This window comes from Pinus tabuliformis, chromosome 5_1, assembly GCF_031772625.1.
Source record: "Pinus tabuliformis cultivar Carrire ecotype Pingquan chromosome 5_1, CPIR1, whole genome shotgun sequence".
NCBI classification, from domain to species: domain Eukaryota; kingdom Viridiplantae; phylum Streptophyta; class Pinopsida; order Pinales; family Pinaceae; genus Pinus; species Pinus tabuliformis.
Window position 1 is genome coordinate 651403581 of NC_142305.1, and position 27994 is coordinate 651431574.

General features: G+C 40.5%; 1 protein-coding gene across 1 annotated transcript in view; it reads right to left on the reverse strand.

Annotated features, from left to right (window-relative positions):
- Positions 1-16559: 16559 nt before the first annotated feature.
- The window catches only part of LOC149166679 (glycoside hydrolase family 2 protein), a 471778-nt gene continuing 460343 nt past the window's right edge, over positions 16560-27994 (reverse strand). The window contains 3 exon segments of the mRNA XM_089432736.1: positions 16560-16970; positions 19716-20371; positions 20374-20512. Coding sequence (XP_089288862.1) covers positions 16794-16970; positions 19716-20371; positions 20374-20512 — 972 coding nt within the window. The 3' untranslated portion in view covers positions 16560-16793.

Sequence of the window (27994 nt, forward strand, 5' to 3'; positions counted from 1 at the left end):
TCAAAAGAACATGTGATATAATAATCCAAACAACTTAGCCTAATGATCAAGGAAATTAGGGATTGAATTTGCCTTAATAAACATAATAAACAATTGTAAACTATTCATCATTCACAAAAGACAAAATCAATGGGAGAAAGTGCTCATTTGTATTAATCAAAAGATAAGAGGAGCCTTACAACCTTCGCCTTGATGTCGTGAGGTCCCTCCCAAATGCATACAATCTCATCCTCAGATGACAAGCTCTCCAATCTCAAACCAACAACATAAGTTTGTATTCTATGAATTTTGACCTCCATCCCTCAACCATCTAGTCCTTTTATAGACCAGAGGGGAGGAGGTTTTAGATCCCTAAGAAGAAGATGAACCTCCTTTAATGAGGGATGAGGTTACCATGAGAAAAGGGATGGAAATGCATCTTAAGAGGGTTATAGTTCGAATAGTCATCACCTCGAAGCATTTAGTTGGGAAATATTCGACTAACTATGTTTCTAGATTGTACTTTTTATTTTTACTTTCTAGAATTCACCTGCGCGGGTTTATAGCTACAGACATAGCGCAACTTTGCGTTGTTATTAGCGTCAATTTCAGCGCATGCATGAGAAATGCTAGAGAAATCGGCGCAGGTGGAACTTAACAAGGTGTGAGAGCTATTTGACCCAAATTTCTCATGTACTTTAACATATATTGAGTTGTTTGACTTCTAAGGGAGCTGCTTTCAACATGTTCATGGATGGTAAAAATATCCATAAACTGATCAAGTGTCATGGCGACAAGTTGATGTGTAACAAGGGTAACACCATATATTATTCCTTATGGAAGGAATACATTCTTTAAACAATGCTTGATACACTTACAATAATATTCACCTTGCATCATTATATTTCTTACACTACTTTATATAAGGCTCTATATCTACTAAGAACATTTTAGTAAGTGGAGCCTTTTAGTAACTCCCATCTTTTAAGAGAATAGATTGTGTTCACATTATAATTATAAATATATATTATCATTCCCTTGGGTACCTCCTGTTGATGGTGTTGGACCCACCAACGTGTCAGGAGATCTCCCCAACAAGAATTCCCAACTAGACCTCAGATTGTTTGGAGTAGGAGTCCTAGCAATGGGTAGTAAAGTAGTGCCTTGATCGCAGTAGCACACAGAGGTAAGTATGATAACTTTGTCAAAATCAAGTGTGTGACCTTGCAATAAGTCAAGTGAGATGCATGGGGGTTCTAACACAGAAAGGGAAAAGTAAGTGTGTCCCTTAGAACCTGTAATAGTACACAACCTGAAAGGAACACACGAGCGGAATGACATCACAAGTTGGAAGTGGAATAATCCACAATCCAAAGTGACGAGTTAACACAACAACACGTCTTCAACAAGATTCATACAATTTACAAAATAATTCATACACAAATGCATAAGTTAAATAACATACATTGCTAAAGTAACTAGAATAATTGAACTACAATAACAACATATGCATGAAAATGTGTTGGATTAGTTATATTATTAAGTGAAAGTTCCATCCATACACACACCATTGAAAACCACTAGCCCCAATAGTGGAACATTACAGTTAAGACCGTATGGTCCTCCAAAGATATGTACTTGTTCTACGCTATGGAGAAGCCAAGGCTCATCACAATACTCTCCAAGCATTTTCTAAGTAATGCCTAGCCAAAAGCTTGGCTCCCAAAAGCCTCTACTATGAGTTATGAGGTTCTATATATAACAAAGGGTGGGGTAACCCTTGACATTCCCTTTTGACTCTTTGACTACCCTCAAGACTCTTCAACTCCTTTACAAATAACTCTTTACATTACATAGTGACTGTTCACATTCCACTAATGACAATTGGAATTTCACTTGCAATATATTTACAAGCAATAATACAATTTCCACATATACCCATGTGGGACAAAATAGGCTTGAGTTAGTCTAACAAGACAAACATCATCACTAGGTGTCTTGGGAAAAGAGCAACTCGGCAACATCCTCTTGATGGTCTTCGATGACGAACTGATACAAAGCTTGGTACTGTGCTATCGTGTCCCGTACTATTTGGTGATGTCTTTATTGAAATGGACTCTTGCCTCCATGGCTTCTAGGTATATGGTTTTGGAACCTCTGTCCAACTCATCTTGAAACAACATTGCCTTGATGTGGCTGGACCACCGATGTACTTCTGCATGTTTTCTATGCTAAGATGCAAGTCATCGGTGGTGGTTTATCGCATCCACTGCTCTATGTACCTGTCGACCTGCAACAGGACTTGGTTCTTCTTCATGGCTTGAGTAAGGGTTCCAATTGAAGGGATCATGTGTATCCTCACTATGGCATCTAGACCCTTGAGCAACCGTGCATAGGAAGCCTCAATGCTAGTGATGAGAGGAGGGAGCTACTCATAATTCCCGATCAACATCCAGATCCGTGCTTTGTCTAGCTTTTCCTACGACTTCATTATCTTCTGCAAATAAAGAGAGGCTCCCTTGTACCTCATTGTCCATTCTTGTACATGTGTGATAAGAACATGGATGTCTTTGAGAGTTTGGGATACCTTCGCGCATTATTGCTGAAAACCATATAGATGGACAACTGCCTTGTGCACGGTGACAAATCTGCCATACAGTTTCCGCATGGTGGTCTCAAGAGTCGATACCTCAACAAGTATTCCTTTTCTCATCTTTGCCATAGTGGATCCTGCGGATTGTTTGTTCTTTGCCTATCCTCTTGCAAGTCTTTTTCCATCCGATCATTCTCTCTTATCAAGAACTTGACTGTTGAACTTGTGGCTTCTGCATAAGCTTTAGAAGCATCGACCATGAAATATGAATATCTTCTAACATCTGCAACAATCAACCTTTCCTCCATGTGTGCAAGTGATGTGTGATCATTTGGGAGATGCTTTATTCGTGCCTGTACAATCCTTTGTTGTGACTCATCAAATGACAAATTTTACACATCCATCACTAGACCATCATTAAGGAGAAGAACTTCTCATTGCTCACTTAGGACTAGTTTTGATTCAGGAGGTGGCAAAGACTGTGGGGTGACCTCGGATGCTCTCGACATGAGGTCCATGTCTTGGTCCTGTGGCTCACGTTTTGAATCCATGTCTGTTGCTTCAACCATCTGCTCAATCTACTGAGCAAGCTCCTGAACCTGCATCTTCTCACCCTCTTCTTCATCTGCTAGCTACTTTGATTCCTCAACCTGTATAGGTGCAACTTTCTCTGTCATTGCACCTTGCCTTTCCTCCTGTTCCTTTTTATGCTTCTCTTCTCTTTCTCTCCTCAGCTCCTTCTCTTCTTTCAACTTCTTTTATGTTTCCTACAACTTCCTCTCTGCCTCCTCCAACCTTTGCTTCTCTCTCTTCCTTTGTTCTACTCTCCTTTCGCACTGTCGCCTCTTCACCTCTATTTCCAAAACTACTTTCTCAACAAGAGGATCTTCTTTGAACTTGTAGCTTTGCTCAGCCTCTGCGCTCTCGATAATCTTCCTCTTGCCTTTGTCCCGTGTCGGTTTTCTTCTCATTGCTGCTGTTGTTGCTGCTTCTTGTGGTGGTGCTGTTTGCAAAGCTACTTTCCATTCTATAGCCATGCTGACCGGTTCATTAAGACTAGAGGAGTTGTAGCAATACCTCTAAGGGTCTTCCTCTGGCAAATGACATGCCCCGTGGATCCATGTATAATACACCTTTGCACAATGGTTCTTGCATATGTAGCGGGGATCATACAGATTGAAACTCTTGGTGCAGAACTCAAAATTCTTCAAGTCCTCAACGTCAACATCCACATCTTTCAAGCTCCGAATCTCATACAATCCAAACCGCAAAGGAAGAGCAGGCCATGGTTCCTTCTTCCTCCTCTACAGTCCCATTGATAACCCTATGGAGATGTGATATGCAACCTCTTACATGACCAAATTATCAGTGGAAAACCTTGGTAGCACATGCAGAGGCTTCTCTCTAACAAACATCTTGATGAAGGTGCCACCGGGTGAGGCATACCAATTTGCAATGTTAAGCAATTCCTGCATCACTTATTGGGACATGCAAGGTGGATCCAGTTCGAATATCATTTTGTAAACCGAGGTGATGAAGTGGTCATATAGCCTCACTATGAATCCTCGGTAGCTGTGCTCAGAGAGAAACTTGCAATAGATGTTCATATCATCATCTGATAGTGTCCATGTCTAACCCATGTTAGGAAACTGATGTTGGGCATACATTGCATCAAGCAAGTATGCAAACATATAGAATCTCGCTTGCTCGTCCTTAAACGGATTTCGAGAATTAGTCACATGCACTTCCAACTAAAGAGCCAACATATCTGACCAGTTGAACGACCTTCATTTATTTTCCAACTAATCCAACACAACCACCCAACTCTGCAGAAAGGTCTCCCTGCTCTCTTGACCATACAGGCGGCATGCAAAAATGATCAAGAGTTGGTAGGCCTTCTTGAGTGACTTAATCTTATAGACCTGGTTGGGTGTCGTCATGAACTTCGATGCCTCTTTTACCCAATGCTTCATGATGTCTTTAGTGTTCACATTGTTGTTGGGAGTAAAGAAGAGTGCATCCATGCAGTTCATCGGTTGTGGTAAGTGATACATCTGATGATAATTTTCTATCCTGAAGGTAGCAAGTTGTGTTCCACTAGCATTGCTCAATGTCAACATCTCGGGATCAATATGTGAGACAATCTAGTGAATGATGTTCGCGCATGGGAAGAAAAGGTACCTGCATGCATCCCTGTACAAGCCTGACTTGTGGATGTTGACATAGACCTATCGATATTCCTTGAAACTGCCTGCAAATATGTCCTTTATTTCCTGCCATGTAATCTTCATGTCCTTCTCTATGAACAACTGTGTGTTTGCATAGACTGGCAAGTTCATCAAAACCTCTTTAACTACATCTACAGTGTTGCTCTCTACAGTATCCTTTGATCCAACTCTCTTGGAAACCATGTTTCCTGTACTGCTGAGAATTTGCTCAAAAACTGCTGTACCTAAAGACATAGAGAACACTCATGGCATGCAAATGTCAGCTTAAAATAAAAAAATCACTTCAAGGACCGATCATGCAACAAACTGGGCTACTGCTGGGTAAGATTATGCAATTCTAACTTTCAGAGGTGAGGAAATATCACCTGGATTTGCTCATTGCATAGTCCCAGCTGCTAGTGAGAAGTGATGATGACTAGAATTGCGTAATGCGCAATCCAGTTGGCTTGTTGATGACTAGAACTGCTCAATGCACAGTTCAATCTAGCTTTGATGCTGGCTGGGACTGCGCATTGCGCAATCCTAGTGGGCAAGACTCGGGGACTGTCTCCTAGAACTGCGTAGTGTATAACTAGAGCTAGTAATTGGCAGCCTCTACACAATTCTTGGAGCCAAGGCAAAGCCTTGAGATCTAGAAATGCATAGTGCATGCCGAGAAGAGCTAGATCCGGGCCAAGGCAAAGCAGATTTGCTCAAGGGCAACTTGAAAACGAGCAGATCTGAATGCATGAGCAAAGGATGGTGCATATATGAGTAAACAATGATGCATGAAATCAAAACAAATGTAGGAATCAATCAAACAGAAGAACAATGAAGCTTGTGGGGAGAGTCGCCATAACGACGACCGTTAGTGCAAAAACTGGGTTATGCATGTGACACTAAGGAAAGATAATGCAAAATTTAAAACAACACTTCTACAAGCTAAAAGAAATTAAAGCGCCAACGTTCGTTCAATAAAACAGGAAAAAAAACACTCACACAAGCAAGAAACAAGAGCGACAGAAAAAGCTGTAAAAGACAAGAAAATCAAAAATTACCTAGAAAAACTGTGCTGATAGTGCCAAAGGTTCCTAGATGCCTCGGGAATGTTAGAGCTCCAAAATCGAGTGTGTGAATGAGCTCTGGTGGCGTCCATTAAATAGATTTGATCGATTTAGGGTTTATGACGCGAAGGTCAAAAATCTAGGAAAAACGACAAGTGGCGGTAGTTTCTAAAACTAAATCAAGTGTAACTCCCATTGCTAAAAATAGATCCCTATTTTTTAGGGATGCTTTTTTTGATTTTTTCTTTTTCAGGAAGTGTTTCCATGCATGCATGGAGACATTGTGTAGTTCTGGGGGGAATTGGGCAACTTGCCAACACATGCATCAGACAACAGTGGAAGGAATGTTTCTGTGCAATTCCTGGGCTGAGTGGCTCTTAATGCCTCTCATGCTCTACGCAGTTTCCCAGCTGAAGACAAGCTATTAGCTGGGCCTACACAATTCTGGAGTCGAAGCTCACTGTCAGGTTGAACTGTGCATTGCCTGAGTAAGGCTGGTTGCCCTCTAGGACTACGCAGATTGCCAAGGTAGTGCAAGAACTGGTTTGCAACTAAGTCAGGGGGAGGTCAGCTTGTGGTTAGACAACAAATAAAGTAAACAAACACAAGCTATAAAGCAAAATATAAACTTGATGAAAGCACAAGTACTTGGGTAGTGTAAGACAAGTTGCTAATATTTTAATAGGGAGGCTCCAAAACAAAACGAAGCAAAATTTTGAGGGTGGTTGTAGCCTCTACAACATTGGCGACACACTGGTAGAAATCCAGCTCTTTGTATGGACCTTGTCTCGTGTAAAGCGAGTCTAACTCCTCCGGAAGTATTGTTCGATTCTTTGATTGTCATGGTTCCTCACTAGCTTGAGTTAAATATATAGTCCTTGCCATTATGTTGATCGTCTGCACACATACAAAGCCAAGTCAACTAAGTTGTTTCGATTGAGGATGAGGGGTATATTGATGCACAAGTAATATTACTATCAGAGTTTTAGTTTCATCTATGGTGTTGCTCTGCTACCAGCAGATCTAGACAATACCCCGACGGAGTCACTTAAGGAACACAAGCATCACTCTGCTGCCAATGATCCTGGACAATACCTTTGCAGAGTTACTTTCTTCACCTCTCTGCGCAAGAAGCCTTTCTCTTCTTTCGCCTTTATTTTATTTTTTTCATTTTTGAAAGAACTATGCATAGGAACTTGTTTATTTCATGAGGTGGAAGAGGGATCTCGACTTATTGAGAGCATAAGAGGTTTTCCCTTCAGAGAAGGATGTTATATATACCTCTAACATACTTGTTAAGGTTTTCCCCCTCACCTTACTCTACTTGACTAATTCGACAAGGGTTAACCGAAAATAGAAAACCAATTAGAGTAGGTGGTACTAGTTAAAAGGGCAAGCATTGTGTTTTCACCAGGACTCACTCTAAATAGAACGTATTTTCCATTAGGGTATCAATGATTGAAAGAATGCAAGGTCTTCATAAGGAGAGAGAATAAACAAACAACCAAATGTTGATAGTTGTACAAGTCCTCTTGTGTTTCACCCTGCTTGTCTCAAGAAGCCAACATGGTTTCATGGGAAACTAATCCTATGGGTGCGTAGCAAGCAAACAAATAAGCAAGCAAAGGACATAAGTAAAACTAAAGAAAAACAAGTAAGCAAAGCAAAACACAAAAGAAAACAAAAACAAGAAAGAAAACACTACTCCTACTCCTAAGATAAACAGTGCATGGGCCTACTCACATGAAGTGATATTTCTAATGCAGCCACCGGTGTATTGGTTGGCCCATGTAAGTGAAGGCATGGTTGACAAGAAATATATTCAGGCAAACCAGCAAGAAGGAAAGATAAAACAATGAAAACCAACACGCTCGAAGTTTATAAAAGAAAAGAGTAAAAGCACAAAGCATACTCTCTACAATGTACCATGGCATTGCATCACATTGTGCGCAGTTAACAAACATGCACACTCTCTTGATCTTGACAAACGATCAAACATGCAGAAAGAAGAAAACTTACGCTTGGCAACATGACTTGCTACGTATGACTCCTCCAATGCATGATCAATAGGATCGTGAGTTTCTGGTGGAGGATGTGAAATCTGTAGACTAGATTCATTTTCAATGCAAACAAGAAAGTGATGAGGAGCCTGGGGTGTTTCAACAAATTTTTTATGAGAAGTGGAACTATAGGAAGCTCAAGACTGCGAGAACCTGACATAACCATTAGCTCAAGATGGAGTGTATCGATAACTTGAGGGGTTTCCACTTCATCAACAAGTAGATCATCAAAGACCAGTGGCTTAGAAATATCAACAACAAGTGAACCAACATCGTGATTGAATGAGTGAGTAAAGAGATCACAACCATGATAAGAAAATTCAAGATATACATCGACATCTTCATGATCTGACGAATCATACAGAGGGGTTGATGAGAAATAAAATTTTCACCCTTTGAATATTCAAAAAGAAAATATGACAGATTGGGTGGATTCAGAAAGAAAGATGGGTCCTCTCCGTAATCAAATGATGGATTGACATCCTATGTGTCCTGTGAATGATCAAAAGTAGAAACACCCGGGGACAAATTTTCACAAGAAAAATCAGAAATGACAGAATCACAAAAGATGTTAGGAAAAATCAGATGAGGTGCAGACGAAAGGAGGTCATCCTTCACCGCAGGTTCTTCTTCAGATTCCCACACATACTCATAAAAAATGACAGCGCAGGTTGGCTGCTCAACACCAACTTCGTCAACAACTTGATCCTCGTGAACAACAAATGTGGAGTCCGAAACGAATGAACACAACATAGTACAATCCAAAGGATCAAAGGAACCAGAGGATGGAGGTTGAGAAGACAAGACCTCATGACAACCATCAGGGTTGCAGTCCAAATCTACGCAGATGTTCAGAGAAGGTGGGGTGGGAGGATGTGACAGTTCAACAGATGGGTTCACAACTTCTCCCACCTCATCCTACGGAGCTAGAGCTATTTGATGAGAAGAGGACGGAGGGTCACTTGTGACAACAACCTTGTCCGTCTTAGATTTGGAAGCTCTAACACCGAGGTATGCTAGGAGGGGTTCGAATGATTCCAACTCATGTGGATTTTCAGATATGTGAAGAAGATACTGAAACCTTTCTTTGAGAAATTTCCAATCAATTTCATCTTCAGGGATTTGAAAAGCAAGATTACAGAAGCGATCCCAAAATTGCGCAATAGATTCATCAAGTTCTTTCCGTAATTTCAGAATTTTTTTATTGAGTGCTTTGCGGTCATAATGATAGAAAGCACGAATTAACTCTTCGATCATGTGATCAAACGAGTGAATAGAAGCTGCAGGCAATGTGCGACACCATTGCTGAACATGCCCTTCAAACGTGTAAGAAAACAACCCACATGCAATGTCGTTCGAGGGGACTTCATTCCTCTCACAAAAGCCTAAGAAGGCAACTTTGTGTCTCAACAGGGCTGCTCCGCCTTCACCATTGTACTTGATTTGTGACAGTGATCAATGACATCCTTTAGCGCTTCAAAATCATGTGCATGAGAAAAACACACCGGAGTTGAGATTGTAACGTAAGTCATGAATGATGTGCAGAGATTCAAAACAAAATTTGAGGGCTCAACTTGTCATCCAACCCTCTTTCTAGCACCATAAATGTTGATGGTGCTAGACCTGCCAACATGTCAGGGGATCTCCCCAGTGAGACATCCCAACTAGACCTCAGTCCATTTGGAGGAATCCCAACAGTGGATAGTAAAGTAGTGCCTTGACCACGGTAGCGCGCAAAGGTAAGTATGATAACTTTGTCGGAAGCAAGTGTGTGACCTTGCAGCGAGTCAAGTGAGATGCATGGGGGTTCTAACACACAGAGGGGAAAAGGAAGCGTGTCCCTTAAAAGCCTTGTAATAGTACACAGCCTGAAAGGAACACACAAGGGGAATAACATCACAGATTGGAAGTGGAATAGTGAACAATCCAAAGTGACGAGTTAACACAACAACACATCTTCAACAAGATTCATACAATTGCATACACAATAGTTCATACACAAATGCGCAAGTTAAATAACATACATTGCTAAAGTAATCAAAATAGTCGAACTACAATAACAACATATGCATGAAAAACGTGTTGGTTCATTTATATTATTAAGTGAAAGTTCCATCCATACATACACCATTGATAACCACTAGCCCCAATAGTGGAACATTACAGTCAACACGGGTTGCTCCTCCAAAGGGATGTACTTGTTCTATGTTGTGGAGAAGCTAAAGCTTGTCACAATACTCTCCGAGCCTTTTCTAAGCAATGCCTAGCCAAAAGCTTGGCTCCCAAAAGCCTCTACTATGAGTTATGCGGTTCTATATATAATGAAGGGTGGGGTGACCCTTGACATTCCCTTTTGACTCTTTGACTACCTTCATGACTCTTCAACTTCTTTACAAATAACTCTTTACATTACATAGTGACTATTCACATTCCACTAATGACACTTGGAATTTCACTTACAATATATTTACAAGTAATAATACAATTTCCACATATACCCATGTGGGACAAAATAGGCTTGAGTCGGTTTAACAAGACAAACATCATCACTCAAGGTCTTGGGGAAAGACCAACTTGGCAATATCCTCTTGATTGTCTTCGGTGCTGAACTGATACCAAGCTTGGTACTGCGCTATCGTGTCCCCGTACTGTTTAATGATGTCTTTCTCGAAACGAAATCTTACCTCCATGGCTTCTGGGTATATGGTTATGGAACCTCTGTTTAGCTCATCTTGAAGCATGCATAACATTGTCTTGAGTGTGGCTGGACCACCAATGTAATTCTACATGTTTTCTGCGCTCAGCTGCAAGTCATTGTTGGTGGCCTCTCGCATCAACTACTCTATGTACTTGTCGACCTCCAGCAAGACTTGGTTCTTCTTCATGGCTTGAGTGAGGGTTTCGATTGAAGGGATCCTATGTGTCCTCACTATGGCATTCAAACTCTTAAACAACCGTGCATAGGAAGCCTCAATGCTAGTGATGAGCAGAAGGAGCTGCTCATTATTCTGGATCAACATTCAGATCCGTGCTTTGTCTAGCTCTGCTTGCAGATTCATTATCTTCTGCAAGTAACGCAAGGCTCCCTTATACCTCATTGTCCATTTCTGTACATGCGTGATAGCAGCGTGGATGTCTTTGAGAGTTTGGGCTATCCTTGCGCAATGCTAATGAAAACCATATAGATGGAAAACCACCTTGTGCACGGTGACAAATTTGCCATACAGTTTCCGCATGGTGGTCTCAAGAGTCGATACTTCAGCAAGTATCACTTTTCTCATCTCTGCCATAGTGGATCTTGCGAATTGTTCTGTTCTTTGCCTAGCCTCTTGCAAGTCCTTTGCCATCCAATCGTTCTCTAATATCAGGAAATTGACCATTGAACTCGTGGCTTCTGCATAAGCCTCAAAACCATCAGCCATGGTCGCTGGATGTCTTCTAACATCTGCAACAATCACCCTTTCCTCTATGTGTGCAGGTGATGCGTGATCATCCGAGAGATGTTTTCTTTGCGCCTACACAATCCTTTGTTGTGACTCATCAAATGACAGATTGTACACATCCATCACTGGATCATCATCAAGGAGAACAACCTCTCCTTGCTCACTCAGGACTGGTTTTGATTCTGGAGGTGGCAGAGACTGTGGGGCGACCTCAGATACTCTCAGCATGAGGTTAATGTCTTGGTTTTGTGGCTCCTATTCCAATTCCATGTCTGTTGCTTCAACCATCTGCTCAATCTGTTGAGAAAGTTCCCGAACTTGCATCTTCTCACACATGTATAGGGGCCATTTTCTTTGTCATTGCGCCTTGCCTTTCCTCCTATTCTTATTTCTACTCCTCTTCCCTTTCTCTCCTCCTTAGCTCTTGCTCTTCTTTCAACTTCTTTTTTGTTTCTTGCAACGTCCTCTTTGCATCCTCCAACCTTTGCTTCTCTCTCTTCCTCTGTTTTACTCTCCTTGTGTGTTGTTGCCTCTTCGCCTCTATTTTGAAAGCTACTTTCTCAACAAAGGATCTTCTCTGAACTTGTAGCTTTGCTCAACCTCTGCGCTCTTGGCAATCTTCCTCTTGCGTTTGTCCAGTTTCGGTTGCTGCTCACTGCGGTTGTTGTTACTGCCTACAACGCTGCTTTCCATTCTACAGCCATGCTGACCGGTTCATTAAGTCTATAGGAGCTATAGAAATACCTCTAAGGGTCTTCCTCTGGCTAATGACATGCCCCATGGATCCATGGATAATACACCTTCACATAGTGGTTCTTGCATATGCAGTGGGGATCATACGGATTGAAACTCTTAGTATCGAACTCAAACTTCTTCAAGTCCTTAGCCTCAGGATCCACATCTTTCAAGCTCCAAATATGGTACAATCCAATTCGTAAAGGAAGAACAGGCTATGGTGCCTCTTCCTCATGTGCAGTGCTACTGATAACCCTGTGGAGATGTGATATGCAACCTCTTGAATGATCAACTTATCCATGGCAAACCTTGGTAGCACATGAAAAGGCTTATCTCCGCCAAACATCTTGTTGAAGGTGCCACCAGGTGAGGCATACCAATCTGCAATGTTAAGCAATGCCTGCATCACTTTTTGGGACATGCATGTTGGATCCAGTTCGAATATCATCTTGTAAACCGGGGTGATGAAGTGGTCAGATAGCCTCGCCATGACTCCTCGGTAGCTACACTCAGAGAGTAACTTGCAATGGCTGTTCACAACATCATCTAATGGTGTCCATGTCCAACCCATGCCACGAAACTGTTGTTGGGCACAGATTGCATCAAGCAGGTACGCAAATATATAGAATCTCGCTTGCTCGTCCTTAAATGGATTCTGGGCATTAGACACATGCACTTTCAGCTGAGGAGTCAACATGTCCGACCAGTTGAACGACCTTTCTTTCTTTACCAACTTATCCAACACAACCACCCATCTCTGTAGAAAGTTCTTCATGCTCTCTTAACCATACAAGTGGCATGCAAAGATGATCAAGAGTTGGTAGGCCTTTCTAAGTGACTTAGTCTTGTAGCCCTGATTGGGTGTTGACCTGAACTTCGATGGCTCTTTTACCCAACACTTCATGATGTCTCTAATGTTCACATTGCCGTTGGGAGTAAAGAAGAGTGCATCCATGCGATTCACTAGTTGTGGTAAGTGATACATCTGATGATAATTTTCTGTCCTAAAGGTAGCACGCTGTGTTCCACTGGCACTGCTCAATGTCATCATATCGGGATCGATATATGAGAGAATCCTGTGAATGATGTTCGTGCATGGGAAGGTGGGGTACTTGCATGCAACCCTGTACACACCTGACTTGTGGATGTTGACATAGACCTGTCGATCTTCCAGATCTTCCTTGAAACTGCCTGCAAATATGTCCTTTATTTCTTGCCATGTAATCTTCATGTCCTTCTCTATGAATAATTGTGTGTTTGCATAGACTAGTAAGTTCATTGGCACCTATTCAACTACATCTCCAATGCTTCTCTCTATAGTATCCTTTGATCCAACTCTCTTGGAAACCATGTTGCCTATACTGCTGAGAAGCTGCTCAACAACTATTGTACCTAGAGACAAAGAGGACACTCATGGCATGCAAATGTCAACTTAAAATAAAAAGGCACTTCAATGACCGATCATGCAACAAACTGGGCAACTGTTGGGCAAGATTACACAATTCTTACTTTCAGAGGTGAGGGACACTCAGCTAGATCTGCGCACTGCGCAATCCCAACTTCCAGTGAGAGGTGATGATGGTTGGAACTACGCAATGCGTAGTCCAGTTGACTTGCTGATGACTGGACCTGTACAATGCGCAGTTCAGTTTGGCTTTGATGCTGGCTGGGACTACGCATTGAGCAATCCCAGTGGGCAAGACTCCGGGACTGTCTCATGGAACTGCACAATGCGCACCTAGCGACAGTGACTGGTAGCCTCTACGCAATTCCTGGAGCCAAGGCAGAGCCTTGAGATCCAAAAATGTGTAGTGCATGCCGAGAAGAGCTAGATCTAGGCCAAGGCAAAGTAGATCTACCCAAGGGCAACTTGAAAATGAGAATATTTGAATGCATGAGTGAAGGATGGTGCAAATATGAGTAAACAACGATACATGCAATAAAAAAATGCAAGAATCAATTAAACAGAAGAACAACGAAGCTTGTGGGGAGAGTCGCCGCAACGACGATTGCTAGTGCAAAAGGCAGGTTATGCATGCAATGCTAAGGAAAGACAATGCAAAACTTAAAACAACACTTCTACAAGCTAAAAAAAATCAAAACGCCAGCGGTTGTTGAATAAAACAAGCAAAACAACACTCACACAAGCCAAGGAAACAAAAGCAACAGAAAAACGCTGCAAAATACAAGAAAAACAATACTCACCTAGAAAAGTTGTGCCAATCATGCTGAAGGTTCCTAAATGCCTAAGGAATTCCATAGCTCCAAGATCGAGTGCGCGAATGAGCTCTGACGACATCCATTAAATAAATTTGATTGATTTATGGTTTATGACGCGAAGGCAAAAAATCTAGGAAAAAGCGATAAGTGGCGACAGTTTCTAAAATTAAATCAAGTGTAACTCCCACTGCTAAAAATAGATCCCTATTTTTTAGGGATGCTTTTTTCGCTTTTTTCCTTTTTCCTTTTCAGGAAGGGTTGCCATGCATGCATAGAGGTATTGCACATTTCTGGGGGGAATTGAGCAACTTGCCAGCACATGCATCAGACAACAACTGAAGGAATGCTTCTGCGCAATTCCTGGGCTGAGTGGCTCTAGCTACCTCTCATGCTTTGCACAACTTCCTAGTTGAAGACAAGTTGCCAGTTGGGTCTGCGCAATTTTGGAGCCGAAGTTCACTGTCGGGTTGAACTGTGCATTTCCTGAGAGCAAGGTTGGTTGCCCTCTAGGGCCGCGTAGATTTCCAAGGTAATGCAAGAACCGGTTTGCAAGTCATGGGGAGGTAAGCTTGTGGTTAGAAAACAAAGCAAGTAAGCAAACACAAGCTATAAAACAAAAGATAAACTTGATGAAAGCACAACTACCTAGGCAATGTAAGACACGCTATTGAGATTTTAGTAGGGAGGCTCCAAAACGAAGCAAAGGCAAAATTTTGGAAGGTGGTTGTAGCCGCTACAATGCCTCTGTAGATACCCTCTACATTACCCCACATAAGTACACTATATTCTAAGAGAGTGAATTTTTATCACCCACTTTGTTATTAAAATGACTACATATTTCAAATGGTATTTTAGGTCTTGTGTAATTCCTAGTGTCACCATGATGGTTGTGAGAATTCATTAGCAATGCTAATTTTTTTCCTTTCAACTTCTTGTAGTGGAAAAACACTTTTGATCTTCTATGTCAAGGTTAATGATCTCTTTACAATGGTTTAACTCTCTTATATCCTTTATTTCTTTGTTGCATCACCATTTATCCTTAAATATAACTGTGATTGTTTTTTAATGTTATTAATATTTGGTAGAGTTGCCTCCCCCTCAATCTCCAATGTTTGACTAAGAATCAACATCCTTATGCTACCTTATCTTAAATCTTAAGTGACTTTCACTAAATTATGACAATGATGTATTTTCTCAAATAAATACATAAAAACAAAGAGCAACCAAACTAACACCAACAATCATGAGGAAAAATCTCCAATTTGTAACCTTTCTTTTCCTTCACCATTATTATTGTTAATCCTATTTCAATTTTAATATCCATCAATGTATTGTTAATAACTACTCAAATCCGTAACACATTTTTTGTGCTCTGTGTGTGTGTGGTTCACGAACCTTAGAGATTGGTGACCACTATGTCCATGGAATATTTGTACCATGCAGATCCACTTGAAGGTATCACTTCTTGTCGGTTCAACCACAGAGCTTGACCCCGAGTGTGTTGAGAGAATTGAAACCGTGACCTCTCAATAGAGAAGGTGCTTTAATGACAAGTTTATGCTCTATATTATTTAATGATTCATTTTTATTAGAAACTTTTGGTATTGATCCCATTGTTAGTCATATGATTCAATATAGCCCAATATCAAAATAAATAGTTGTATTCAAGTTTTCTTTTTTCTTAAGATAGTTTGTTTTTGTTACAATGTGTGCTTTAACATTACAACTCCATGTCCAACCAAATTTGGTAAAAAGAACTATAAACTAACAAATCAGTTTTATCGTTGTGATTGAAATATATTTCATACATATAACTCCACTCCATACTTTACATATTGAGAGGGAACATATATAAATTTCTTACAAGTTCACCAACACTTTGCATGGTACTTTATAAGCCTAAACAAAGATCAATTCATAGATTTATCTTGCCAAGGAAAGCGTTGCATGTATTATTTATTTTTCCAATATATATATTTTTGATCGGACATATTTGATAACAAAGCTTGTTTTGTCATATTCATATATATTCAATGATAAAATTTCGTCAATTAATTTTCAAACAAAATTTAGTAGCTTCCATCAAATTCTATCAATAACACTTCATTGAAAAAAGATGGATACGTTACAAGAATGAAAAAGATCTAGATATTTTTCCTATATTATTAATTCTCATATAGAAGTATGTCAAACAAAGGGACACAATCCTTCACCTTAGTGATTAGTCAAAGCATCTAAATACACTATCACAAGGCCCATTGTATCAACAATCATTCATTCATTATCAATCATATAAAAGTATTTATACTATATATATTTCAACTCTCCATAGATCTTATGTTGGATATTCCATAAATGAACTATTGTTGATTACAAAGTGAACATGACAAGAAATTGTCTCATCTAAACAGGATGACATTACAACATAAACAAATGTTGATATCATTCAAAAGAAAGGTTAAAAAAAACATAGTTCCCTTTCATGTATTTCATTACAATTTTGGAAGTTGTGTGAGGAAAATATCTGAACATGGAGGACTGGATGAATTAATAAGGGAAAATCTCATGTCGAAACTGTAAGGTAATGGAGGGACAAGGTACTCCTCATGCACACTTGGTGACCAACTATCGTCTCCTCCTAGACCCATATGCTTATGGTCAAGATGCACCTGTGCCAATTTCATTATACACTTAGAGAAATCAATATGATGCATTAGTAATGTGTAAAATCTATTATCATAAAGAAAATCATACAAGGCACCATTGCATAATGGCAATCAAGGTTATTGGTACACAAAAGTTTTTGGATGTATTCCACTAAGACATCTTCGAAACATAGTTTATTAGAGTTAAAATTAATTCTCAATAGAACACCATGTTAATATATACCCCTCTTTGTCATATTGTTTGAAAAGAATTAGCAAAACAAAAAAAGTAACAAGACAACAAATAATCACATCATGACAACAATTGAGGCTATACATGCACATACAATTATTCTAGTATACTCTACTAGGACCTCTTCAAAAGACAGTTTATCGGACTTCGAAATTTATTTCTAATGAAATACCAAGCTAATATATATCTACTCAAATGTACTCCACTAGGGCATCTTCCAAACACATTTGATCAGACTTCAAAATTAATTTCTAATGAAATATCATGTTAATATATACCCCTTTGTCACATTGTTTGAAAGGAATTAGCATAAGGAAAAAATAACAAGGCCATACATGCACATGCAACTACTCAAAAGTACTCTACTAGGAAATCTTTATAACACATTTTATTAGACTTCAAAATTGATTCCTATATAAAAACCATGTTAATAAATGTTTGCCTGAGTACTTTTGTTTTCCATGTTAATATTCAGATGGAGGTGGCTTAACCACTAGTCACAATAGGGGCAGGTAACCTTGGGGCTCGACTGAATTTGAACTTGTCACCAATAGCCTCCTAGTCGGTAACATCCCTTAGCGATATGTTCGCCTAAATACTTAAATATATCCATCTTTGTCATGTTGTTTAGTTGGCATTAGCAAAGGGAAAAAGCAGAAATGCGTTACCTAACTTATCAAAATGGGCTCTACGTTGCAGAGTTTAAAGTTAGTCATGCTAATCATCTGTTGTTTTACTTTATGCACCCTATCTTTGTTTCTAATTCCTACCAAAAAACCTCTCTTTATGATTGGCATGTATTGCTAGTGTGCTCTATGTTTTCCATACAACATTACAGTTCGATAATTTCAAAGGAGAATCTGTTCAACCAAGGACGACAACCCACTGCGCAATAGTAGTGATACACAGAAATGCAGGAGTGGGAACTCTCGAGTGTCCAAAAAAAAAAATTCAGCGATTGGCAAGGGGAAGTTAGTCCCATATAAAGATACTTAGAAGTCATTATAATTGGAATGGCATGAGAGTCCAAAATGTTAACAGCTTTATGATCAGCCCTCCCAACAATTAGGAAATTCGAACAATATATAGAATGCTTGTGAGCACGTCTTGTAATTATTCACATCTAGCCTGCTGCAACAAGAATCATATACTAAATATTACAGCCACAACTACAGTTATAATGCTACTTGAGGTTTAAACTTTATTAATGATGTCATCAACCAAGTAGGGATAAAAGTGATGGCCTGACGACTTTGCTATAAGACTGAGGAACATATCCTTTTTACAGCGAAGAGAAGTGCAATCAGGCAATGTATTGTGTGCCTAAAAGTAACCATGTATCTTAGCCCACTAACAATATTACAAAAATAGTTCATGGAGACGATGACATGACTAGTGTGTGCTACCACAGTGCAAACACAATTATATATCAAATACTTGTATTTTCCTTCTTGCATTCTACAGATATTCTTTTCTTTTTCTTCTTAATTTTTATTCTTCATTTGTGGGCCCCTGTGGAACCACAGATCCAAATGACCAAGTTTTCAAGCTCAGACACAGCAACCAGATTCTAGGAAATATTGAGGAAATGGCTCCAAAAAGTTTTCAGAATCAGAAACAGCCTAGGAAACATCTTTGTTGCCACAATTTACTGAAGGTTTCAATTTCAAAAGTATTTCCTGCATGAAAAAACATGCATGCAAAGGGATGGTGCATGCATCTCTGTGTGTGTTGGTGAGGGGTGAATGAGCATGCCCTGCTACTTGGTCCCCCGCCTATCCCTTTCTTGATCCTCTGTATATTCCTAAAAAGAGGACAACAATAATACAAAATAGTTGTTCGTACTCCTTAAAGGTCTCTTGAACCACTGGAGTCTCTGCTTGCTGAATACATGCATACAAGCATGACTTTTATATTACTGCTACCACATCATGAAGACTATGGTCTGTATTCTCTTCATGATCACTACTTCTAAGATAGCCCAGGTACAGTACTGATGCATCAAGCGTAGTAGCCCCCCTCCAAATCCTTCTCTTTATTTCATGTATAGCATGTAATTCATGTTTGTAGAAAAGCAGTGCGAAAACATAATAATTTGGTGAACAAAGTACTGAGATGTGATAAATTTTAGTTGATTCTGTAATTTAATAAATAAAAGATTCTTCCTCTCCTTGATCTGAGTCCACACTTTTCATATGGTAGAATGAAGGAAAAATTGTTTTCTGAAAGTTAAGATTGATCATATTTGAAAGTAAAAGAGGGATATTGGTTAAATAAAACAAAAAAATCATTTGCTCAAGTTTAGAGGCATTTTTCACAAATAGAAGCATCTTATATTTCATACAAAAACCATGACACTGTCCTGTTGAAACCGGCATTTATGGTCTAAAAGGAATGCATGATCATGACAGTAAGTAAACTCAAGCACAAAAGAAAACACAATTACATGAATGGAATTTAAAATATCATTTGCTTTATCATTTCAAGAAGACACAGAAATGAATGTGAATACTAACCTCAATGGTATCTCTTTGTCTAAGCTCCTTGTCGTGGGTTGCTTTGTCTAGGTCCTCAGTGCTATAGTAGCTTGCACATATCTGCATGGGAGCAGTGCCATCATAACAGGAAGCAAATAGACCAGTGCCCTCAGAGTTCATAAATGCAACCCATCTAACATCTGTTCTGCCACCATTCTCACTTGGAACAGTATAGGGAACGTGCATATCTAAAACATTTTTCTTGTATTTTCCAACATGTGCTGCCTTCTTTCTATCTGGATAGCATTCAAAAGGTCCTCTGCCATACCACTCTACATGGTTCAGTGTTTTGTCTATTTCAAACTCTATTCCAACACGTGGAAGAGGTGGAAGTTCATTATTTGGTTCTACATTGTACTGAACAATCAGATCTCCTGTGCCATATACCCAGTATATAATATCAACTTTAAACCAAAATGGATTTATTTCCTGTTGTTTACAGTCATCACTGTTTCCTTCTATTTTAGCATTGCAAGTTGTTTCATCTGATGGTGCAAGCACTAATTTGGAAGAACCACCAGTTTGTTTACTTAACCTCTTCATTAGTAATGAATCTTCAATATCCTTGGGTTTAAGTAGATGAGTCACTTTTATTTGGACAACATGCCGAGTGAGCTTCTCAATATGACATCCGTAGTGTGAACTTCTAATTTGTCAAAAAATAAAGCTTTCCACTGAGAAGCATAACTGATTGAGCCTCCACCTTTATCATTATCAGTTGGAGCCCTCCAAAAACATGGAAGTAAACCCCTTTTTAGGATAGGAAAGTTGTTGATCTGAGTTCATAAACAAAGTTAAAGAAATTAACCACAATAATACAAAAGGAAATCCATAGAAAAGTTAAAGAAGATAAGATAATTTTATTAAAGTCCAATGAATGATCACAACAGCAGGTCAATGGGGCTAAAAGGGTACATCCGGTGAAACTACAAAGTGGGAGTGAGAAATCAACCCCTAAATCAATGCTAAAATAAATAAAAACAAAGATTTAGATGTTTAGCTAAGGGAAGAAATGCCTATCCTCTCTAGAATACAAGGAGACGATTCCCTTAGTTTTTGTTTGCCCCAAGTTGTTCAACTAAGAAGAGGGCATTAAAAGTGATTCTTGCAGGATGGCTGTGCCATGTGGAAGAGATTATCTGACACCCCTATGACAGATTCCTTACATTTATGATGATTGACATCCTCTATTTTTGGTCAGTGTAAGGCTATGACAAATTGTATGACAGTTATGACAGATTTCTCTTACACAGTTATGGCAACTTTATGATAGATTTCTTACACAGTTATGATAGACTCCCTTCATGGAAGAATATGTTAGAGCTATTCTAGAATCTAGGCATAGGTAAGGTGCATTGCTTGGGAGAGATTCTTTTGTATGTGGGCGTTCTCTTTGAGGCCTATTATTAGCAGTTAAGTTTTCCAACTGTTTGTCCCTCTTGTCAAGTTTGACTAGATGAGGGAGGGCACACTGATTAGGTTTATATATTCACACATATAAGGTATGTGAACATATAGAGGGAGAGTATGAGGCTTTCCAAAAGCTGTTGTAGCCCTTCAGTGTGCTGTATGCTACATTCATGCTGTGATTTGTATAGATCAGATTTTATTTTTCATAGGGCCAATCTCATCTCCTGATATGCAGTGTTTGCACTTTTGATTTTTCCATGCAGCACTTTTTGTTTATGCAGATATGAAGCTTTAATCAACATTTCATTCCTTCTGTTTTAACTGTAGGACAAATTCTTTGACTGCAGATCTATCATGTGCATGTAAATTACAACAGATCCCTCTGCTGTCTCATTTTTGTTGAAATTCAATTGCAATGTTGAATTTCTAATCATGATAATTACTTTGACAGTTATATATGATTTCCTTTTTTAGCATTCGCTTCATTCAATTAGGTCATCAAGCAATTATACATTCAATTATGCACGTATAAAGACAGTAGAGATCACAATGCACAAAAAGACGAGACACCAGAAATTAGGCCAGTGGACAGGGAAAAACCCACAAGCCAGCAATCCTTTCCTTATAGAATCTTTGTCAACAAGAGAAATCCAAGTCATAAACAAACTAACCAGTATGACTTCCCAAGAGCCAAGTCAGGCCTCCATCAACAACACAATAACCTTCAACAGTCATAAGACTTAAGAAATCTGCCAGAAGTCTTATCCAGGATATGCCATGTGTCTGTCCTTAATACCGCCTCAGAAATTTCGCTTAGCTTGTAATATTGCCTCAGAAACATCATATGAACTGCTTCAGGAGGGTCCTTTATTCTGCCTTAAATATGCCAAAATTCTGCCTGTAGCCCAGCCTCAGTCCCATAACTGCCAGGGTATCCTCCCAACAGGGACTAAGGTGTCATCAAGGCAACTTGCCACTATAGGTACCATCAGGCTACAACCTTGGTCAACAAGATATAGATACCATCTAGGCCTACATGCCCAGACACCAACCCTCACATGGATCTAGGTATCATCAAGGTCAAACTGTGAAAATTCCACAACAGGAACCCCTACTACAGCAACTGATGATATTACTCCTATTTGTTAAATTCCTTTAAACAAATTACTTGCAGTTTCCTATGGCATATTTCATAATACATACACTACAACCTTCACTTAGTTAAATGTTATGCAGAAACAAGATACTGAGCAAGAAAGAAAATACAACACAATAGACACCGTTATTTTTGGACAAATGTCCCCAGAAAAACCCAATGTGGGAAAACTGGTGCAACAATTCTGAGGGTTTATTATTATTAAGCAGTAGTTGCGAATATAACTCTAGATGCCCTTCCGGAAATCTAGTTACAGAGAAAAAGACACTGGCAGAAAACTTAGTGAGATTACCTCACTCTACTCGGTAAATCCTCGCTGATTCGGCAACTGAATTGACTATCCTTGACTACAACTGCATTTCCCCTTCGGAGTAACTGCGTGGGCCTACGTGGAGCTCTCTGAGGCTCTGAGTCAACTCTGTGCTGGGTCTCCTTGTCTCCTAGAGCTCTAACGTCAACCCTCCCGGTTGATCTGGTAGCTCACCGGCAAATTTTGGACTTTTGCTGGAAGACAACTCTGCCTCTGCGCTGGCCCTTTTGGCTCTACGTCAAGCACTGCGTGGGCCCTCTTGGCCCAGCATCAATCCTTCCTAGGTCTGTGCTGCCTCCACTGGTGCTTCTCTGCCTCTCTACTGAGTATTCGGGGTTCCAGAGAAGATACTCCACCCCAACTATTCCTGCCCCTCAACTGCAAGAAATCTCCTCAAACAAATTTTCCTCCTGAGAACTCACTTCATAAAATCAATTTCTTGATCTCTATTGGTGTATTTTCCAAATGACCCTCAAGCGCCTTCTTATATCTTTCTGTTGGACAACCAATGGCCTAGATTAACTCCTAATCAAAGGCTCAGATCGATTTGACTTGATCTCTGTCTTTTTCTAGAAGTTACACCCACAATTAGATTAATACCCATTAATATTTTAATTTTCCTAAGTTGAGACTTAGGAACTCCATTAAAAATATTAATTATTTTAATAAAATCGTCTCTGGATGGAATTTCCCAAAACAGTTTTTGGTTTCTTTGGAATGCATGTACCCAAGCCTCCCTACAAAATTTGAGGCCTAGAGCACATCCAATACTACCCCAAATCAACACTTCCTCTTAGCGAGGAATGTGTTCTAGCAATATACTATTGCTGCATACTGCTCTGACTTTGAAGCATCGTCCTTTGCGCTGTTGATGTCTGACATGTTGTCCACCAACTATTGTGTTGCTACTGCAATTGTACTGCTGTTGACATTGCCATTGTCAACACTGCATCCGTACTACAGCTCCCTCTCAAGCGTTGCATCTGCGCTGTTGCTAGAACTGCCACTGCCAACTACTACTGCACTGCAAACTATTGCTAATAACAACGGAAAACCATCCAAAATTACTGAACTAGCTGTGTTCAGTATGATACCACGTGAATGTTGAAGCATGACTGCTGCTAGTCTCTGTACTAACCCTCTGAATATAATGCATTGCTGCTAACCTTTGCACTATGCCATCTGCACTGCTGTCAACTCTGCTCTGAGCTGCTCAAACTCTGGTGCTCCTAGCCACTGCAACTGTCTCCTCGACACTCCTCGGCAACAACTGACACTAGTCCATCCTTCTACTACTGATCTGGGTTCCTGTAACAAGGTATTGATCTGAGAGGTGGACTCCTCAAGGATCCTAGCCATTTGTAGCTCTTTCGAACTACAACTCCAAATCAGCCCACCTCCCTCTTGGAGGTATCTCGGCTGTCATGGTGAACTCCTCTTCTTCAATCTTTGCGGGCATAGCCTTCAGATCGTGCTTCTCATAATTGTCCTTCCTGAGAGGACACTGAGTAGAGTGGTGGCCCATCTCACCATGCCTAAAACACTTGATCTTTGAGATGTCCTTCTTATGTCTCCGTTGCTCCTGCTGTCCCTTCGATGCAAGGGCTGCATTATCCTCCTCCTCCTTGGGCTTTGACCCACTGCTGTTGTTGCTTCCGTCAAGTTTGACCTTGACTAAGTCTCTCCTCAACTCCTCTTGTTTTAGAGCTGCCCACATCTCATCCCAATTCGGCAATGCTGCCCTGTCCAGGATACTTTGTACAAAGACTTGCCACTCATCTGAGATAGAATTGAGGGCCATTGTAACCAACTCTAAATCCTGAGGTGTATGCCCCGCAACAGACAAATCATCACGGGTGTCCTTCAACATCATGAGGAATGGATCCACACACTCTCCCTTCTGCATCTGAGCAGATCTCAGCTTCTGGTCTAAGTACACCTTCTGCTGCTCGAAAGATCCCTGATATAACGTGGCCAAGGCATCCCACATCTCCTTAGCAGTTGCTCTACTAGCAACGCGACACACTACATGATCCTTTGACTCCATCCAGGATCATCCTCTTGGCCTTCACCATCTTTGCCTTGTACTTCTTCAGCGGATCGGCATCTGCAAGTTCAGCCACCACACTGTCGATGTACGTCTTGAGGGCATGCTCATCTAGAAGGAAATACATTCTAGCCTTCCAGATGACGTAGTTGGATGCTCCATCCAACCTGTCTTGATCCCTCAAGCCGCTAGTTGCCATCTCCTCCGAAAACTGTCGAACAACTCCCTCTTTCTCCTTACTGTGTAGCTTTTAGGCTGACTTACATACTCCCTGATGGAGCTGGTAAGTCTGTTGTTCCTCTGCTGCCCAACAAATGAGAAACATTGATTTCCTCGACAAGAAACCACTAAGGAAGTAAATCCCTCACTATGCGATCTGCTTCCTTCTTTCGACAACTTTTTTGCCTAGCACTCAGCTTGCAGAAAACTGCATCCCTCTAGCTCCGTGCTGAGGCTCTGCGTGGCTCCCTTTGCCTTGGCAAATTCTCAATTCGACAGTCTTACCTCTCTGTCGACTCACTCAGAGAGAGACAACCTCGAAAATATAGCCCTCTTGGCTAGAACTGCGTAATCCCTCAAGGGATTCGAACTACTGCTTGCTACAGCGAGTTGGCCCTCGCTTCAGTGCTAGGTCTACTCTTCCTGTTTCACATCAAACGCTCTGATACCATGTGAAAATTCCACAACAGGAACCCCTACTGTAGCAACTGATCCCTCAAGCCGCTGGTTGCCATCTCCTCCGAAAACTGTCGAACAACTCCCTCTTTCTCCTTACTGTGTAGCTTTTAGGCTGACTTACATACTCCCTGATGGAGTTGGTAAGTCTGTTGTTCCTCTGCTGCCCAACAAATGAGAAATATTGATTTCCTCGACAAGAAACCACTAAGTAAATCCCTCACTATGTGATCTGCTTCCTTCTTCCGACAACTTTTCTGCCTAGCACTCAGCTTGCAGAAAACTGCATCCCTCTAGCTCCATGCTAAGGCTCTGCGTGGCTCCCTTTGCCTTGGCAAATTCTCGATTCGACAGTCTTACCTCTCTGTCGACTCACTCAGAGAGAGACAACCTCGAATGGCCCTCTTGGCTAGAACTGCGTAATCCCTCAAGGGATTCGAACTGTTGCTTGCTGCAGCGAGTTGGCCCTTGCTTCAGTGCTAGGTCTACTCTTCCTGTTTCACATCAAACGCTCTGATACCATGTGAAAATTCCACAACAGGAACCCCTACTGTAGCAACTGATGATATTACTCCTATTTGTTAAATTCCTTTAAACAAATTACTTGCAGTTTCCTACGGCAAATATCGTAATACATACACTGCAACCTTCACTTAATTAAATATTATGCTGAAATAAGATACTGTGCAAGAAAGAAAATACAACACAATAGACACCGTTATTTTTGGACAAATGTCCCCAGAAAAACCCAATGTAGGAAAATCGGTGCAACAGTTCTGAGGGTTTATTATTATTAAGCAGTAGTTTTGAATACAACTCTGGATGCCCTTCTGACAATCCAGTTACAGAGAAAAAGACACTGGCAGAAAACTTAGTGAGATTACCTCACTCTACCCAGCAAATCCTGGCACATCTGACAGCTGAATTGACTATCCTCGGCTACAACTGCATTGCCCCTTCGCAGTCACTGCGTGGACCTACGTGGAGCTCTTTGAGGCTCTGCGTCAGCTCTGCATTGGGTCTCCTTGCCGCCTGGAGCTTTGACGTCAACCCTCCCGGCTGATCTGGTAGCTCCCCAACAAATTTTGGACTTCTGCTGGAAGATAACTCTGCCTCTGCACTGGCCCTTCTGGCTTTGCATCAAGCACTGCGTGGGCCCTCCTGGCCCAACGTCAGTCCTTCCTAGGTTTGCTCTGCCTCCATTGGTGCTTCTCTGCCTCTCTGCTGAGTATTTGGGGTTTCGGAGAAGATACTCCACCCCAACTATCCCTACCCCTCAATTGCGAGAAATCTCCTCAATCGAATTTTCCTCTTGAGAACTTCTCACTTCAGAAAATCGATTTTTTGCTCTCTCTTGGTGTATTTTCCAAATGACCCTCAAGACCCTTCTTATATCTTCATGTTGGACAACCAACGACCTAGATTAACTCTTAATCAAAGGCTCAAACCGATTTGACTTGATCTTCATCTTTTTCTAGAAGTTACACCAACAATTAGATTAATACCCATTAATATTTTAATTTTCCTAAGTTTAGACTTAAGAACTCCATTAAAAATATTAATTATTTTAATAAAATAGTCTTTGGGTGGAATTTCCCAAAACAGTTTCTGGGTTCTTTGGAATGCATGTTCCCAAGCCCCCCTGCAAAATTTGAGGCCTAGAGCACATCCAATGCTACCCCAAATCAACAAAAACACTAAAACAAAGCTCCATAAGAGCAAGATACCCTCCCACACCAAGATCTAGACATCAGCACAGCCAAACAATAACTGAGATCTCAATACCACCCAAGCCAAGATGTCCTCCCAAGTACCATCATATGGGCACGTAACCTAAGGTACTCATCTCTCCCTCTCAACCGAATCAGAGATATCCATTAATCCAACCATGCTTGTCAATTATTCAAACTTCTCAGGGAGAGATCAACAAATCAATTGCCTGTTCATCCATCAAAACATACTGTAGCTCCATGACCCCAACCATTATCAAACTTCCAATATAATGGTTCTTATTATCAATATGCTAGCATAAAATCCCGGGGCCTACAACCATTGTGATGCTGCTTAGTTCATCATAATATCCAAACAAATCTCGACGAAAGCTTCCTTTTCCAACCTTCTCAAGCATCACCAAACACAGCCTCAACACTTCTCAAAACATCAATATCCAAGCAATCTCGACGAAAGCTTCCTTTTCCAACCTTCTCAAGCAGCACCAAACACAGCCTCAACATTCTCAAAACAAGCAAATCTTTGTTCACGAATCATCAAAACAAGACTAACCATCAATAGTGCTTTAGCTAATCTCCGATCTCCTTCTTTCCACATGACTTTCATTAAACGTAGGGATGTTAGTCCTGGCCTCATGCATGACACATGAAACAGAGAATCATGTTCTCCCTCTCAACTTGGGGAGATAAGTCCATCATCAACAACTTTATTCTTCCAGCTACACAAGCTCTTTCTATTGCATCATCATATCATTGGAGAACTCTGACCTTCCAATACATCATTCATTTAATGTCATCAGGGTTCATGCAACTCCCTCTTTCCATCATGCTCATCATCATCATAAGGTCATCATCAAGCATGAGGTAGGCATTGCTCTTTACAACCTCTTGCAAACTATTTGCTTGCAAATCTCAACAACAACTACAACC